Source organism: Oncorhynchus gorbuscha, linkage group LG12, assembly GCF_021184085.1.
Source record: "Oncorhynchus gorbuscha isolate QuinsamMale2020 ecotype Even-year linkage group LG12, OgorEven_v1.0, whole genome shotgun sequence".
Taxonomy (NCBI): Eukaryota; Metazoa; Chordata; class Actinopteri; order Salmoniformes; family Salmonidae; genus Oncorhynchus; species Oncorhynchus gorbuscha.
Genome location: NC_060184.1, coordinates 11,923,854 through 11,939,033, shown reverse-complemented (window position 1 = coordinate 11,939,033; position 15,180 = coordinate 11,923,854). Strand labels below are relative to the sequence as shown.

At 42.0% G+C, this 15,180-nt stretch overlaps 1 protein-coding gene and 1 long non-coding RNA gene across 5 annotated transcripts in view; one reads left to right on the top strand and one right to left on the bottom strand.

The window, feature by feature from the left end:
* Positions 1-15,180, top strand: part of kif26aa (kinesin family member 26Aa) — a 183,739-nt gene that overhangs the window by 2,666 nt on the left and 165,893 nt on the right. For all 4 annotated transcript variants that reach the window (XM_046291099.1, XM_046291098.1, XM_046291097.1 and 1 more), the window contains exon 2: positions 318-566. In XM_046291099.1, the coding sequence (XP_046147055.1) occupies positions 318-566 (249 nt within the window). The remainder of the gene's footprint in view (positions 1-317; positions 567-15,180) is intronic.
* LOC123990527 lies at positions 9,170-10,182 on the bottom strand. Its single transcript, XR_006830668.1, has 3 exons — positions 9,938-10,182; positions 9,662-9,760; positions 9,170-9,330 (listed from the first exon to the last, which is right to left on the bottom strand). It is a non-coding gene; the product is annotated as an uncharacterized LOC123990527 (long non-coding RNA).

Sequence of the window (15,180 nt, the reverse complement as noted above, 5' to 3'; positions counted from 1 at the left end):
TTTTAATCTGATGGATGGCCACTCTAACAATCCAACCATAGCTGTGTCTATGCATTTGAGAGTGCCTACATTTCTTCAGCCACATTCTGCAGCTGTTTACCAAATCAGTGGTGGGGTAACCGGCTGCTTTGTTATTGTTGAAGTGCAGATTGCCCCTTTAACCTGTCACCTTTATCCTAATTTCTCATTGGGGGGGGTGTCTGTTGAGTGTGATTAGCACCACCATTATTATCAGTTACTACAATCCTCCATCATACAAGTGTGCATATGTGTTTTTGCTGTATTGGTAACTATTGGTAACTTCCCTGTTTTATAAGGTTGTTGAGGGAGAGACCCTGATATCTCTGGGAGTCAATGCAAGGAGGAGGCTTCATTCGGCGCCGGTGGAGGAAGTCGAATGCGGCGGCCGGCCGAACCCTGAGGGCGCTGGGTCAGTGTCAGTGACGGAGTTGAGTCACTACGGGGAAAAGGCAGAAGGCGAGGGGCCCTTGTGCCAACGATGCCAGATCATCGCTACAGAGCTGAACAGGCAAGCGCTTGCTTTGGCCGATCCTGCGTCCCTGAAGGTTTGTAACTTTGAACGCTCCCCTCTTCACCAATAAACAACTACTTAAGGCAACCGTCCCAGCAGTGTAGTCGGACAAACAATTCTGATTTTATATATATATATTTTTTCATGGTTTTAGGCTTATAGATGCTGTCACTGCATGGTTTAAACACCCAGAACAAAAGCCCAAGTAGGCCTACAGTTAAAAGATTATAACTTCAGATAGACATGTCATTGAGGTCTCCTGAGTGATGCAGTGGTCTAAGACACAGCATCCCAGTGCAAGAGCCCTCACTGAAGCACCTAGCTCAAATCTAGGCTGCATCACATCTGGCCATGATTGGGTGGCGCACTTTTCGCTCAGCGTTGGCAAGTAGGGAGTCGTTGTAAATAAGAATTTGTTCTTAACTGACTAGCCTAGTTAAATAAAGGTAAAATCATTTTAAAAAATTGGTTCAGATAGACATGTAGCCTATGAATGAAACGCACACAAATATCAGATAAATCTACAAAACAGCTGGTGTTACAAATTATTTTTTACCTGTAGGCTATATCACAACCTGGCTATTGCTTTGGGGAAAAAACAGGGCATAAAAGGCTGCTGGTGTCCCATAACCTCTCATGGGCCTATCCCATGATTTCCCATGTGAATGCCATGGGACTTTTGCATAAGAGTTATTTTTAAGGCTTAGAACCACGATCATAGGACAATGTAGAAGTGTGGAGAGGCATTTGATACTGAAGTCTTTTGTCAGGTTTGTATTGCTGAGAATAATCCTCAAAGTGCACTCCTGTCCCAATTGTGGTCGGGGACATTGCTCATGGGCCTGTTGCCAATAGTGACAGCGCTCTCTTCCCATCCTATCAGAGCAAAAGTAGAATTTGGCGGATTCGCTAGATGTACCCAGCTATGATACAGTATGCGCAGTGCTGTGAATGTGTGTGAGAGATAGTCACAGAGGAAGTCAGAGAGTGAAGGAGAGAAGCAGAGAGAGAGAGAGAGAGAGAGAGATGCATAAGCAGAGAGAGAGAATAAGCAGAGAGAGAGAATAAGCAGAGAGAGAGATGCATAAGCAGAGAGAGAGACAGAGACAGAGACAGAGACAGAGACAGAGAGAAGCAGAGCGAGAGAGAGAGAGAGAGAGAGAGAGAGAGAGAGATGCATAAGCAGAGAGAGAGATGCATAAGCAGAGAGAGAGAATAAGCAGTGAGAGAGAATAAGCAGAGAGAGAGATGCATAAGCAGAGAGAGAGACAGAGACAGAGACAGAGACAGAGACAGAGACAGAGACAGAGACAGAGAGAAGCAGAGCGAGAGAGAGAGAGAGAGAGAGAAGATAAGCAGAGCGAGAGAGAGAGAGAGAGAGAGAGATGCATAAGCAGAGAGAGAGATGCATAAGCAGAGAGAGAGATGCATAAGAGAGAGAGATGCATAAGCAGAGAGAGAGATGCATAAGCAGAGAGAGAGATGCATAAGCAGAGAGAGATGCATAAGCAGAGAGAGAGATGCATAAGCAGAGAGAGATGCATAAGCAGAGAGAGAGATGCATAAGCAGAGAGAGAGATGCATAAGCAGAGAGAGAGATGCATAAGCAGAGAGAGATGCATAAGCAGAGAGAGATGCATAAGAGAGATGCATAAGAGAGAGAGATGCATAAGCAGAGAGAGAGATGCATAAGCAGAGAGAGAGAGCAGAGAGAGAGATGCATAAGCAGAGAGAGATGCATAAGCAGAGAGAGAGATGCATAGATGCATAAGCAGAGAGAGATGCATAAGCAGAGAGAGATGCATAAGCAGAGAGAGAGAGCATAAGCAGAGAGAGAGAATAAGGAGAGAGAGAGAGAGAGAGAGAGAGAGAGAGAGAGGGAGAGACAGAGACAGAGACAGCGACAGAGACAGAGACAGAGACAGAGACAGAGACAGAGACAGAGAGAAGCAGAGCGAGAGAGAGCGAGAAAGAGAAAGAAAGTTTTGGTAACACTAACACGTTGGTCAAAACTACTACGTTGGTCAAAACTACTACTAGTAACACTACTAGTAACACTTTAACACGTTGGTCAAAACTACTATGTTGGTCAAAACTACTACTAGTAACACTACTAGTAACACTTTAACACGTTGGTCAAAACTACATTTCTGTAGAGCGACTATCTGGACTATCCCAATAAATGGACCAGATTTTTTGCCCTGCCCATTGTGACAATGGACCCATCCAGTTTTCAGAACTTGACCAGTTCACATCCTGGTAAAAAAAAACTCTGTCTTCTGTACTTGTCAACACATTTTCAAACTTGCGCACTTCCTATGTCTGACCTTCTCCTCCTCTACCATGGTACATTTGAATGTAACCCGCTTTGGCATACATGCATGTGATTTCTCCTACTCTTAGCAGTCAAGATATTCCCTATTATAAATACATTACTGTTGACCAGTGGCCATAGCTAAATGTAATGTACTATGTAGGGAACAGGAGGCCATTTGGGACGCGACCAAGTTATTTGCCCAGCATATAAAGGAGACCTAGTCAGCACTTTGAGCTCATCATCATGAGTGATGGCTTTCATCGGGATCCCCATCAGCCACGGAAGAAGGAAGTGCTGAACATCAGAAATGGAGCCAGTCATGTCCATTATTATTATTATTAAGTGTATCCATATAGTGTTCATAAAACGCCACTCTTCCATACGTTGTCCAAGGCAGTTTTATGTTCACCTTCTGAGAAGACCGCTTTGGTTATGGAGTGAGTCGGATTTTTGAATAGGATTTGACAGAACATCTTCAAGCTGAATGTATCACCATTTACCACACACTTCTCAGTAACACACCCCACTGGGCACACACTGGATGAGGGTATAATATAATATAGTATAATATAACCCGAGTATAATTGAATATAGTATAATATAATAACAATATATCCCAAGTTTCCCTTGGCTATTTTGTTTTTTGTTAGATCATGTGGAAATCCATGCCAGATCACGCTCGCTCTATCTGTGAGATCGGCATGTCATTCCCAATAACCAAATCTGAAATGAAGTCCACCTTGACTCCATGCTGTAATGGTGGTACGGGCCAACACTCTCTCATGGGGCGTGGGTTTCTGCCCATGCGTGATGGTATAGGGGCATGTCATGTATCAGGCAGAGATTTGATTATCACCCCCCCCTGGGCCCATGGATAGTTTAGTCTGGCTTGGAGTCTGGGGAGCGACATTTTGTTTCCAGGAGCTCCAATACTGTACCATGCCATTGCATTGTGTGTGCTGTATGTATCGCACTGTTTACTAAATCTCTTGTTAAGTTTGTCCTCATGGAAATTGTTCAAGAAAAGTTACAATATTTAAAAAAAACAGCTGCAGATTAGAATTGAATTCATCCTGTATATTTTAAATATTACAGTGCATTTGTTCACAGCGCAATTGCGGGTAGAAAATGTTGCCCTGGGCATGTGCCTAACTAACCGTAACCCCCAGGTCATTTGGCTTGGTGTGATGTATTTTCGGCTCATACCTCATGGCCTGCCTGTCTGCCTCAGACTATGGCTGGATTTCAATGGCTTTTTCCCCCTCCTTTACTTTGTGACCATTGATATCAGTTTGAACCAAATTGCTTTTTCACCCCATCATGTCATTTTAGATCAGTGTTCAAGGAAAAAGATGAAGACAGGAACCTATTCTAGATGATTGGGAAATGGCCTACAGCGCAGTCTGTGTCAGAATAAAACCAGCCACATTGAAGGGATGGCTGTTTCCTTGAGTCTGTTTAGTCCTCACTTGGTTTTTATGTTTCCACAACTTTTATATTATAAACACAGGGTTGTATAGTTGTCTATACACAGGGTCGTATAGTTGTCTATACACAGGGTTGTATAGTTGTCTATACACAGGGTCGTATAGTTGTCTATACACAGGGTCGTATAGTTGTCTATACACAGGGTCGTATAGTTGTCTATACACAGGGTTGTATAGTTGTCTATACACAGGGTCGTATAGTTGTCTATACACAGGGTCGTATAGTTGTCTATACACATAGTTGTCTATACACAGGGTCGTATAGTTGTCTATACACAGGGACGTATAGTTGTCTATACACAGGGTCGTATAGTTGTCTATACACAGGGTCGTATAGTCGTCTATACACAGGGGTGTATAGTTGTCTATACACAGAGTCATATAGTTGTCAATACACAGGGTCGTATAGTTGTCTATACACAGGGGTGTATAGTTGTCTATACACAGGGGTGTATAGTTGTCTATACACAGAGTCATATAGTTGTCAATACACAGGGGCGTATAGTTGTCTATACACAGGGGTGTATAGTTGTCTATACACAGGGTCGTATCGTTGTCTATACACATGGTCTTATAGTTGTCTATACACAGAGTCATATGTACTGTATAGTTACACACGTGTGAGAACTGAGTTTCTTTGGAAGTTGGAGAAGCCATTTGTCGACGTGCCAGTCTTTGCTCAGAAGTTTATGTTGTTGGAGAGCTCTAGGGTCCATAAAAACAAAACATGAGTGTGTTTTCAAAGATATTTTCAAAATTACATAGACCAAGGTCTGAGCATCAAATTGAATTTACTTAGTTTACTTCAAGTGTTTCCCAGGACCTCCACACTATAAACAGTTCAGATGGTGTCTCAGGTTGAGGGATATGACTCATGTATCATATTTAATTGTCAACACATGTGCAGAATTTTTCTCAACAAGAATGACATCATATGAAAGGGAGTGTGAATGTATCCACTCTCTCCTCATTGTTATATACAACAGCAAGTGCCTCGGGGCGGCAGGGTAACCGAAAGGTTGCAAGTTCGAATCCCCAAGCTGACAAGGTACAAATCTGTCGTTCTGCCCCTGAACAGGCAGATAACCCACTGTTCCTAGGCCGCCATTGAAAATAAGAATTTGTTCTTAACTGACTTGCCTAGTAAAATAAAGGTACAATTAAATTGTCTTTGAAAACAATGCCAGTCGCGGAGTGTCAATAACGGAGGAAGTGAGCCTTGTTGATCTTCGCTCTGCTCTGAAAGTGTATTCCTTTAGACATCTTTGGTTCAATTCAATCAAACCCGCAGTGCGCTGCAGTATTTAACAGTGATTATGCTACCGCCACCATCCTGGTAGCATAAATAGTATAACTCATGTAACTACAAACATTTGTTTTCAAACAAAAAACAGGCTTCTCATGAAATCATGCCACCCTCAAGCTCTGGGAGAAAATGCTCCCACTTTACCCAAGCTCCCACCAGGCAACCACCTAGAGCTGTTGGTGTTTGTTTTCAACCCTGCCTTGTCTGAATGCCACCGTTGAGAATGGGCAATGTGTTTTGCCATAGATTAGACAGGGATGGCATTTCTCATAGGGTGCTGCGGGTCCTGGTCGGATGTTATCGGCTTCTTGGCAGAGAAAAGTAGCATGGATTTGTCCAAGATTGACCAAGTTGTGATGTTAAGATTGCCAACATCCTCATGGGAAACAAACTGGAATATATGCAGGTGCTTGCTAGGAGTCCAAACACAGAAGGTTTAGAGTCTTAATGTATTAAAAACAAAAACAAAGTGATAAGTAGGTATTGGTCTGAAGCCTAAAAAGAAAGGAAATTCACATGAGCAACACACTACTCCACTCAAGGTTTTCCAGCACACAGCTTTGACCTACTGCAGTAGTTATTTTGGTCTATTGTACTTCAAACCTTCTCACACAGCCTAATTCATCCTCTTAGAGGAGGTGTTCCCACAATAATGTCATTTGTACCGCATGCAAGTTAAATGATTGGATTCTTCCCACACCACACTAATCCAATTGCACTAACTTTTCAAGCATGTTTTTTAGTATATGAAATTAGGTTTTCTTTTATACTGTCACGTTCTGACCTTTATTTCCTTTGTTTTGTCATTATTTAGTATGGTCAGGGCGTGAGTTGGGTGGGCAGTCTATGTTTGTTTTTCTATGATTTGGGTATTTCTATGTTTCGGCCTAGTATGGTTTCTCAATCAGTTGTCTCTGATTGAGCAGTGTTTGTCAGTGTCTGGTTTTTGTCTGTTTTGGCATTAAATGACTTGTTATAATGTCATTGAGAACAAATATACTTCCAAGACCAGAGTGTAACAAAACATTATGAACACCTGCGAAAGGTTGCTTTTCCTAGAATACAGACTATCAGGTGAAGGCTACCCTAATTGCTCTTATCCTCTCTATTGATGTCACCTGTTAAATCCACTTCAATTACCTGTTAAATCCACTTCAATTAGTGAAGAAGAAGGAGACAGGTTGGAGAAGAATTTGGACAATTGAGACATGGATTGTGTATGTGTGCTATTCAGAGGGTGAATGTGCAAGACAAAAGGTTTAATTTTACATTTGAGTCATTAAACTATTATCTTATTCAGAGCGACTTACAGATAGTGCATTCATCTTAAGGTAGCTAGTAAACAACCACATATCACAGGTATATAAATGACATTTATACTCAATAAAGTAGCTATCAGTAGAGTCAGAGCTAGAAAGGGGTTCCTGATTTTCCTGATTGACTGACCTTCATAAAAGTATTGATTGACTGTAGTTTCTCTTTGCTTATTTGAGGGAACGAAATTCCATTCCAAATGAACTTTTAACAAGGCACACCTGTTAATTGAAATGCATTCCAGGTGACCGTCTCATGTGAAGCTGGTTGAGAGAATGGCAAAGATGTCATCAAGGCAAAGGGTGGATACTTTGGAAAATCAAAAATATATTTTGATTTGTTTAATACTTTTTTGGTTACTACAATGATTCCATATGTGTTACTTCATAGTTTTGATGTCTTCACTATTATTATACAATGTAGAAAATAGTAAAAATAAAGAACAACCCTTGAATGAGTAGGTTTGTCCAAACTTTTGACTGGTACTGCATATTATTTTAACAGCAGGACACGAGTGTTGCACCGGTCTAAGGCACTGCATCTCAGTCCAAGAGGCGTCACTACAGTCCCTGGTTCGAATCCAGGCTGCATCACATCCGGCTGTGATTGGGCGGCGCACAATTGGCCCAGCGTTATCCAGGTTTGGCCGGGGTAGGCCGTCATTGTAGTAGGCTATCATTGTAAATAAGAGTTTGTTCTTAACTGAGTTGCCTAGTTAAATAAAGGTTAATGTAAAACAAAACAAAAGTCCATTATTCCAATGAGGAGTATGAATTAGGCCGTTTGAGAAAATTTGAATCCTAAGAACCTTGCATACTTGCATATTATTTGAAGTAATAGACCAACATAGGTACTGTAGTAGGTCAAAGTACGGTAAATCTGCAGATTTTGAGGTGGTGAATCGAATGTTTCCCGGGACAACGGTGGTCTTCTCTGATACCGCACAGCGAAGGAGCTGGATGTTCGATTGGGACCAGAAGATAAACAAGTGCATAGAGAGGGCCCGGCGCTCCGTCAATCAGCTTGTCCATTTCAGGGAACACAATCCACCACCCTGCCATTAAGCAATGTGTCCCTGGGATGTACTGTAGGGGTGGAGAGCATCTGATTGATGAGGGCAAGAACATATTCTTTGAGTTGAGAGTTGGTCTCTCCAGTCTCCACCTTTCTCTTCTCCATAGTAGGAAGACTGAGAAGGGTGCAATTGCAGCCCACAATTCGGGGAATTCCTGCAATCTGCAGGATCCACCACCCTTTATACTTCAATTGGTACATTTTTAAGCTAGGACTCCGGGACACAGGCAGGAGTGCTCCACCGAAATGCACAATAGCGTTGGGTGCCAACCACCAATAAACACCACAGAATAAGAGGCGTGGTGACAACGCCGGTAGCTAGCTAGCTAGGGACACTGTAGATAGTGTGCCCCCCCCACCTGTCGGGCATTCTTTTCCCACAGTTCTGTTAACGACGGCAGAAGTTTGGCAGGCGTTAGCAATGGATACTGGGTGCTAGCTAGCTAGGACTCTGGTACACAGCAGGCAGAGTAGGTAGCCAGCTAGCTAACGATAGCTAGGACACTGGTAGACAGTATCCTTTGCCCCCGCCTGTCGAGCAGTGTTTCCGCAGTTCTGTTAACAGTGGCGAGGGCAGGTGTTTGGCAGGTGTTAGCGAAGGACACTGGTTGCTAGCTAATTAGCTAGCTAACTAGGACTCCGGATACACTGCTGGCAGGATAGGTAGCTAGCTAACGATAGCTAGCACACTGGTAGACAGTGTCCTTCACCCCCACCTGTCGGACTGCTTTCTCTCACTTCTGTTAATGACGGCGAGGGCAGGTGTTTGACAGGTGCGAGCAAAGGACACTGTGTGCTCTGGTATACAGTAGGCAGGATAGGTAGCTAGCTAGCACACCGGTAGACCGTGTACTTCGCCCCCGCATGTCAGCATTGTTTTCCTGCAGTTCTGTTAACGACGGCGAGGGCAGGTGTTCGGCAGGTGGCCACGAAGGACACTGTGTGCTAGCTCGGGTTAATTCCCTAAAGGTTGAAACACTGTTTGAATGTAGGAGAAATATGTTGTCAAATGGTCCCATAGTGGCGATATACCAACCATTAAAACAATGAGTATGAAAAAATACAAATCTCTTTCTAAATATATTTTTGAAATATATTTTTGAAATGTATTATATGAAAAAATACATAATAGGCGCCACTTGACATTTTGACAATTAATCAGCTTTATTACTCGCTAGTTGTAATTTACTTATCATCTCTTCTAAAGTCTTCTGAAGATCAATCTTGTCACTCAGCAATTCGATCACTTTCGCAAGGTCCAGTGTTTTGCTGTTGTCCTGTGTCGGATCTGGACAGGAATCTATGCCGCAAATTATGACAGTCTGTGAGTAAATCAACATTTACATCATCACAAGGATACAACATTTAGTTTTCCCCAGAAGCTACTTTGCAGTAAGGTATTACTTATTTCTCCCCATATGGGTGAATCTTCCGAACAGCATGCAAAACAGCACGTTGTTGTTGGCCTATCCAAAAGTGTCAAAGCACAATGTCAAATCTAGTTCGCTAGCTTATCATGCAGTTGGCGCTTCATTGATAACATTGCAAACTTTGGTTGAATCATTCTAAAATGGTAGCTTGGTCTTGAAAATAATTTCTGGTGAAAACTCTAGGTAAGGTAAGATGCTTACCTTTCTGTGGGTTTGTGAACACAGCTGGTGGCAAATTGAGACAGTCCACCTGTTTCTTAAACACTTCCAGTTCAGCAGAGGTCAGCTCCTTTCTCTTACCTGTTCATCACAGGGAATAGCAAATATATTATGAGCCTAGGGCCCAAAGGAAACATATTTTCAAATACATATAATCCATTTATTGTATATCATGTCCCATTAGTTAAGTAGTAAAACATTTTTAAACAAGACTATAGTACTGAATTTAGCATGATAGTTGAAATGTAATGTTCTTACTGAAGATATACAGAGTGCTGTATTTGCTAACCAATGACAACTTCTGTTGGACAAGGAGGCAGTCAGGGCAGGTATTCAGGTAGGTCAGGGAATAGAGCAAAGGTCCCGCTATGGCACGCGCACACACACGCGCGCACACACACACACTTTTTTTTAACATGACATACCACATTGATTCACTATCCTTTAGTGCAAAGTCATATTATTATTTTGATGATTAGTAATAGTATTGTTATGTCTTTACTCACTTGTAAATGGTAAATGTTTTCCATGTTGTTTTCCATGTTGTTTTCCATGGTCATTTCACTGGTCATGCTAATGCATTTGCCTCCACTGTTGAGTAATGAACTGAGATAAATATACTACAGTATTCAACTACAAATTAAATGATAAAAAACACATTAATCACATTACACTCAAAACACATTTCTCTAAGTTGTCTTTGTTCTGAGAACATTCCTATTGTCACACAATTTGACAACCTTCCCAGTAGAGGTCAACCGATTAATCGGAATGGCCGATTAATTAGGGCTGATTTCAAGTTTTCATAACAATCGGTAATCTGCATTTTTGGACACTGATCATGGCCTATTACATTGTACTCCAGGAGGAGACTGCGTGGCAGGCTGACTACCTGTTGTGTGAGTGCAGTAAGGAGCCAAGGTAAGGTGCTAGCTAGCATTAAACGTATCTTATAAAAAATAATCAATCTTAACATAATCACTAGTTAACTACACATGGTTGATGATATTACTAGTTTACCTAGCTTGTCCTGCGTTGCATATAATCGATGCGGTGCCCGTTAATTTATTATTGAATCATAGCCTACTTCGCCAAACGGGTGATTTAACAAGCGCATTCGCGAAAAAAAGCACTGTCCAATGTGTACCTAACCATGAACATCAACACATTTCTTAATAAAATCAATACACAAGTATATATTTTAAACCATGCATATTTAGTTAATATTGTATACTTCCAGCGCCAACAGAGATGGCCGCCTCGCTTCACATTCCTAGGAAACTATGTAGTATTTATTTTTTAATTACGTGTTATTTCTTACATTGGTACCCCAGGTAATCTTAGGTTTTATTACATACAGTCGGGAGGAACAATTGGATATAAGAGCAATGTCAAACCACCAACATTACAACCAGGAATACGACTTTCCTGAAGCCAATCCTCTGTTATGCCCACCACCCAAGACAATGGATTGGATCCCAGCCGGGAAACCAAAACAACGTCGCCGTAAAAAGGGGCAGACGGAGCGGTCATTAAAAATTGGCCGATTAATCGGTATCGGCTTTTTTTTTGGGTCCTCCAATAATTGTTATTGGTATCGGCGTTGAAAAATCATAATCGGTTGACCTCTAGTTCCCAGAGTATACCCAGCAAACCAAAACTGATTCTGTGAATGTTCCCAGACCATTTTATTAAGTTGTGGGGAAGGTGTAAGAACATTCCCCCTAAATGTTGTAATAACGCAATCTGTCCAGTTGTGTTGATGATTATAGAATGTTGGTATTTATGTGGAAAAAACATTCCTCTGATGTTGCAAGAATGTTAAGAGAACATTCGTTATGTTATTTTAAAGTTTACAAAACATTTCATTATGCTGTGAGAACAATGTGGGGACATTAGCACTCACATCTGACCTGTAGCGCTCGCATCTTGTCACGACCGTCATCACGGAAATGACCGGACCAAGGTGCAGCCAGGTATGCGTTCATTCTCTTTTATTATAAATGTCGCCAACAAAACAAGAAACAACTAAAACGAACTTGAAGCTTACTAGGGCTATACAGGCCACTAACAAAGACAACTACCCATCAAACACAGGTGGGAAAAAAGTATGCCTAAGTATGATTCCCAATCAAAGGTACAACGATAAACAGCTGTCCCTGATTGAGAACCTTACCCGGCCAAAACATAGAGATAAAGAAACTAGAATGCCCACCTTAGTCACACCCTGGCCTAACCAAAATAGAGAATAAAAGCCTCTCTATGGCCAGGGCGTGACACCCCCTCCCAAAGTTGTGGACTCCAGCCGCAAAACTCCATAGTTGGGGAGGGTCCGGGTGGGCATCTACTTCGGTGGCGGCTCCGGTGCGGGGCGCAGACCCCGCTCCACCTCTGGCTCCCCCCACTTTGGTGGCGCCTCTGGACTGGGGACCCTCCCTGATTGAGAACCGTAGCCAGCCAAAACATAGAAATAAAGAAACTAGAATGCCCACTCTAGTCACACCATGGCCTAAACAAAAATAGAGAATAAAAGCCTCTCTATGGCCAGGGCGTGACACATCTGTAATCATAAAGAGCTTTGGAAGCCTGGTTACTGCACATATTTTGCCTTGAACAGATGGTCAGGGAACCAGAACATAATTACAATTCATTTGTAGAGTGCATATTAACCGTAAGAAGCCCAAACATATACGTGTATAATATTTGATTAAAACAATCATTTCAAACCTTGCTTGGGAATAGAAGCTGTTCAGGAGCCTGTTGGTGTCAGACTTGATGCTCCAGTACCGCTTGCCATGCTGAAGCAGAGATAACAGTCTATGGCTTGGGTTGTCTTTAACAATTTTCCTAGCCTTCCTTTCACACCGCCTGCTATAGAGGTCCTGGATGGCAGGGAGCTTGGCCCCAGTGATGTACTGGGCTGTCCGCACAACTCTCTGTAGCGCCACCCTCTGCTGCCAGTCAAGAAGCTCTCAATGGTGTAGAACTTTTGAGGATTTGAGTGTCCATGCCAAGTCTTTACAGCCTCCTGAGGGGGAAGAAGCGTTGTCATGTCATTTCTTCATGACTGTGTTGGTGTGTGTGGACCATGTTAATTCCTCAGTGATGTGGACACCGAGGAAACTCTCGACTCGCTCCACTATAGCCCCGTTGATGTGAATGGGGGCATGCTCGGACCTCCGTTTCCTGTAGTACACGATTAGTACCCTTTTCTTGCTGACGTTGAGGGATATGTTGTCGTTGTCCACCACGGTTGTGCTATCAGAAAACTTAATGATGTTGTTGGAGTCGTGCGCGGCCACGCAGTTGTGGGTCAACAGGAAGTGCAGGAGGAGAGTAAGCACGCACCCCTGAGGGGCCCCCATGTTGAGGGTCAGCGTGGAAGATGTGTTTTTGCCTACCCTCACCACTTGGGGACGGCCCATCAGAAAGTCCAGGATCCAGTTGCAGAGGGAGGTGTTCAGTTCCAGGGTCTTTAGCTTAGTGACGCGCTTAGTGTGCACTATGGTATTGAACGCTGAGCTGTAGTCAATGAACAGCATAGTCCAGGTGAGAGAGGGCAGTGTGAAGAGCAATTGAGATTGCGTCATCTGTGGATCTGTTGGGACTGTATGCGAATTGAATTGGGTCCAGGGTGCCTTGGATGATGGTGTTGATGTGAGCCATGTGAGCCAGCCTTTCAAAGCTGTTTCATTGCTACAGATGGGAGTACTACAGCCATAGTCAATGAGACAGGTTACCTTGGCATTCTTGGGCACAGGGACGAATTGATAATATTCCACCCATCAAGCCACAAGAGGGCGATTTGGTTATTTGACTGCAGGAAAGGGCTACAAAATATGTAACTATGTTTGGACAATACCCTAATATAATGATGTAAGATGATTGAAATGGCATTTGTTTAAAAGTTTGGCAACTTCAAGCAGTAATGTGACACTACACATTAACAGAACATTGCACCAATGTTTTCACAATTTTTAAAACTTTGAGACCATTGAGAGGATGGCATGTAGCCACATTTTTTTGTGGCAGTATATTGTAAAAACATTACAGGAACATTACATCCCTGGAAACCTGTGGTAGTTTTTACAGATGTTGTGAAGAACATTTCAGTAAATGTTAGGAGAACATTTACTAAAATGTCTCCCTTTCACCTAATATATCATCTGATTTACTTAAAGGCACAGTACAGTAAAGAAACTTGATTTTCCTATGTTTTATATACAGTATATTTCCTCACTGAGGTTGGAATAATACTGTGAAATTGTGAAAATGATGATAATTCCCTTTTAGTGTAAGAGCTGTTTTAAATGACCGCCTGTAATTTCAGCCTGTTTTGGCGGGATGGAGTTTTGGCCTGGCTGGTAACATCACCAGGAGCTAAATTATATAGACCAATAAAAATGAGTTCCACTCCCCAGTCATAGCAAAATACTTACATTTACATTTACATTTAAGTCATTTAGCAGACGCTCTTATCCAGAGCTTGCTTGTGGAGAAGATTTTTGTATATTTGAATTGAAAACAATTACAGTGAGGTACTTCATTGTTAACCAGAAACGATTTTATATTGAGATAAAAACAGCTGCGTTGGACCTTTTTTAAAAAGGTAAACTCTTGGTATTTTTTCCGTTAGTCCACTGTTGATACAGTCCCACAATGTTTTGCATGTCAGCAGTCACGTTTTCAAGATATTGGATATTCAAGCTATTCATTAATCAATGTGTCATCGGCCACAATATCATGATGATCAAAAATGCAAAAAAATAATAATTGTGAGTGTTTAAAGAAGTCCTCTGAACTCCCATAATATTATGAACTATTACATTAACAGTAAAATAACTATGTGTGAACTTATAGGACATTTTCTGTTAAGGTAATGAAATAGTAAGAAACTTTTTTTTCTGTGTGAAGTTCCTAAATGTGCTGAGAATGTTCCAAAACAAAGCCAACTATCCTGCAACATTCCCAGAACGTTGTGGGAAGGTTGCAGCAAAATAACCATAGGACAACCTCACCATTCTCTAAGAAACATGAATGTTTTGTGCTAGATGGGGTTTCAAGTGTTTGTAAAAGCAAAGATGGGGTCATTTTTACGTGTTACAATTACAATTTCCGTTACAATGATGTTTGTTATTATTTCATTTTCAACACATTTTTCACATTTCTGGTACGGTATGCATACAGTCAACATACAATAAACATGAAGCGCATTGAAAGTGAATCCTTTTCTTACATGTTTATCATCTGTAATTCTTTGACAGTGTTGTTCTGGAGCCCAGGAGAGATCTGAAGCCAGCCTGTGATCCATTCTTTTGCAGCATACTCCCTGCCACCAGGGACCTCAGTGCTCTCCGCGATAAAAATTCACTTACCCAAAATCTGCTAGATGTATAGGACCCAGAAATACTGTATAGACCAGTGTTTGCCAAACTGTTTATAATCCTATACCCCTTCAAACATTCAACCTCCAGCTGAGTGCCCCCTCTGAGTAACCTCTC